Consider the following 3,003-nt stretch of genomic DNA (forward strand, 5'->3'; position numbering starts at 1 on the left):
CAAAATATTTTTTGGAATATTTTGATACATTCAAATCGAAGTTTAAATTAGAAGTATATGAACTATAAGTATTTAAATTTTACGTGAATAAAGTAGAAACTCAAATTATTGCAAGATGTCCCTATATAAATATTGTGAAAATTAGTTTTGCTTCGAAATATAAAATTTAAAATGTTTGATGTATTGCTGTTATTCAAAAAAGTAAAAAACTTAAAAAATATAGTTGTTTTTAAATAATACTTTTTATTTTGATTGTAAAGTATGTAAAATAAAAATTTTAAATATGTTAATAATTTTTGAAATAATGAGGGGTTTATGATAAAAGAATCACTCTGTATATATATATATATATATATATACAAAAATTCTAAGTTAAATTAGATAGGTATTTACCATCTATTATACATGCTCGGGCGTGAGAGCGCTTGTGTATTTGAATGTATATTACATGGCTATAAATGTAAACAATGCACTTACATTTGGAATTCCGAATTTCCATTTGATTTATTTAGACAAAGTGTATATACCTAACGTATAACTGCCAAGTCTTATATAATTTAGAAATATTCAGTAAGGATACAAATACGTAAAGCTACGCGTTTCATCAGTTTATGTGATAGTTATTTATAATAAATGCTGATCATGTTAATTATTATGAAATTGTTGTACAACAGTAAACACCAAACATGTATCATCCAGGTGACATACAAGAACTAAATGCAATTTTAAATTTTAAACCTTTTTAATAATTATACGAGATCATTAACAAATATACCTTGGCAGCCAACAACACAATATACTACTTATAAGTATGTACTGACTGATTACTGTCTATATACGAGGTCTAATCAAAAAGTATCGAGACTGATACGATTAATCGTAAACCAGTTTGAGTATGAACTTGCATGTGCTATATTAATCTAACTTTATATGTTGGGAAAATATATTAGACATAGATTAGATTAAAATTGTTTCAGTCGGCTTCTAGGTGCGATTAAGTCAAGTATGTTTTTACGTCCCGTCGGATTTCATAATGAGCGAAAATACAGAACAACGAGTGTGCATTAAATTTTGCCATAAACTGGGAAAAACGGCTACTGAAACCTACCAAATGTTATTGTTAGCTTATGGAGATGAAACCATGTCCCGTGCTCGCGTTTTTGAATGGTTTAAACGATTTAAAGAGGGTAGAACAACTGTTGAAAGTGATGAACGTGAAGGACGCCCATCAACAAGCCGCAATGAGGAAATGATACAAAAAATACGAACAGCAATACGAGGTAACCGTCGTTTGACAATTATGGAACTTAGTAATGAGTTTCAAATTTCATTTGGATCAGTTCAAACCATATTGACGACTGATTTAGACATGAGAAGAGTTGCAGCCAAATTTGTACCAAAACTGCTCTCAGGTGAGCAAAAAGAAAATCGAAAACAGATCGCCACTGATTTGCTAGAGTGTTCCGAATCTGATGATTTTTTTTTAAAATCAATTATAACTGGTGACGAGACTTGGGTATATGGCTACGATCCAGAAACAAAGGTACAATCTTCGCAGTGGAAGACACCTGATTCACCACGACCAAAAAAGCTCGTCAAGTTCGGAGTCAAGTGAAGGTCATGTTGACCGATTTTTTTTACTACCAAGGTGTTGTTCATCATGAGTATGCTCCTAAAGGACAGACTATAACAAAGGAGTACTACATTGATGTTCTTCGCCGTTTACGAGACGCTGTACGAAGAAAAAGACCCGAGTTTAAAGAGTCTGGTAGTTGGAAATTGCATCACGATAATGCACCAGCCCATTCAGCCCATGTTGTGCAGCAGTTTTTGGCTAAACATGGTATCCCAGTTGTTTCTCAACCCCCCTATTCACCAGACCTAGCTCCATGTGATTTTTTTTTATTCCCAAAAATAAAAATGGCGCTTAAGGGTAAACGTTTTCAAGATGTAGATGAAATAAAACAAAATGCGACGGAGCAGCTACGAGGAGTTTCTAAAAATGACTTCCACAGGTGTTTTCAAAAATGGCAGGAACGTTGGAGAACATGTATGGACTCAGAAGGAGCATACTTTGAAGGAGATTGAATTTAAATAACTTTATCTAATATATTTTTTTTTTTTTTTTAACAGTCTCGATACTTTTTGATTAGACCTCGTACATAAATGGTGTATATAATGTAAAACTGAAATTACTATATTTTAACTTTCGTGTGATAAGTATAAATATACACATGATAATAGTACCTATAAGTCTAAAAAACTACATAACAATACATTATATTGTATAAGATAAATAAAGTTAACTTAAAAGTTAAGCTTAAAAAATAATATTGATTTGAATGATTGTGTTTTTTTTTTCTTAACTAAATTTGTAGTAAAACGGCATGCTAACGAATCATTTTAATAAATTGTTATTATGACACATTATTTTTTAATCACTTGTTAAAAAGCCTCGAGATATGAAGCTGAAAATTCATTTAATTAAAATTAATAAAATATGAGTACAAATGTAACCATTTATCATAACATTCATAACCAATATGCCACTTTAATTTAAAACTTTTTCAGGACTCAAATAAAATTAACAATATTTCAGAAATATTAAGAGAAATAATTTCAACTTTAATCTTTAATATACATAATGTTATAAAGAAAAAATTAAACGGAATTATAAAAATTAAATGCTATACGCATTATAGTAAAAATATAGAACATAAATAAAAAAATAAATATCAATTTGAATTTGAATTTAGAGCGGGTGTGATTTTATACGACCAAGAACAATTTAATATAGGTAATATAATATTCGTCTTTTGTGACAAAAACAAAATTATACTTTAATGGGCTTAATAAGTTTTACAAAATGATGAGATTGAAAATGAAAATTAATTTTACTTGATAAAAAATATGATTGGAAATACGTAAAATATATGCGTAATTTAAATATTAAAAAAAAATCAAAATAAGATAACGTAGGGAAGTAAAAATAAAATAAATAAC

The 3,003-nt window shown here is 29.0% G+C and overlaps 1 protein-coding gene across 1 annotated transcript; it reads left to right on the forward strand.

The window, feature by feature from the left end:
• The first annotated feature begins 846 nt into the window (after nt 1–846).
• Nucleotides 847–1,647, forward strand: LOC113553796 (protein GVQW3-like). Its single transcript, XM_026957329.1, has 2 exons — nt 847–1,280; nt 1,341–1,647. The coding sequence occupies exons 1-2, from the start codon at nt 1,034–1,036 to the stop codon at nt 1,613–1,615; spliced, it is 522 nt and encodes a 173-aa protein (XP_026813130.1). The 5' UTR covers nt 847–1,033; the 3' UTR covers nt 1,616–1,647.
• Nucleotides 1,648–3,003: the final 1,356 nt, after the last annotated feature.

Source organism: Rhopalosiphum maidis, chromosome 2 (assembly GCF_003676215.2).
Source record: "Rhopalosiphum maidis isolate BTI-1 chromosome 2, ASM367621v3, whole genome shotgun sequence".
In the NCBI taxonomy this organism is placed as follows: Eukaryota; Metazoa; Arthropoda; class Insecta; order Hemiptera; family Aphididae; genus Rhopalosiphum; species Rhopalosiphum maidis.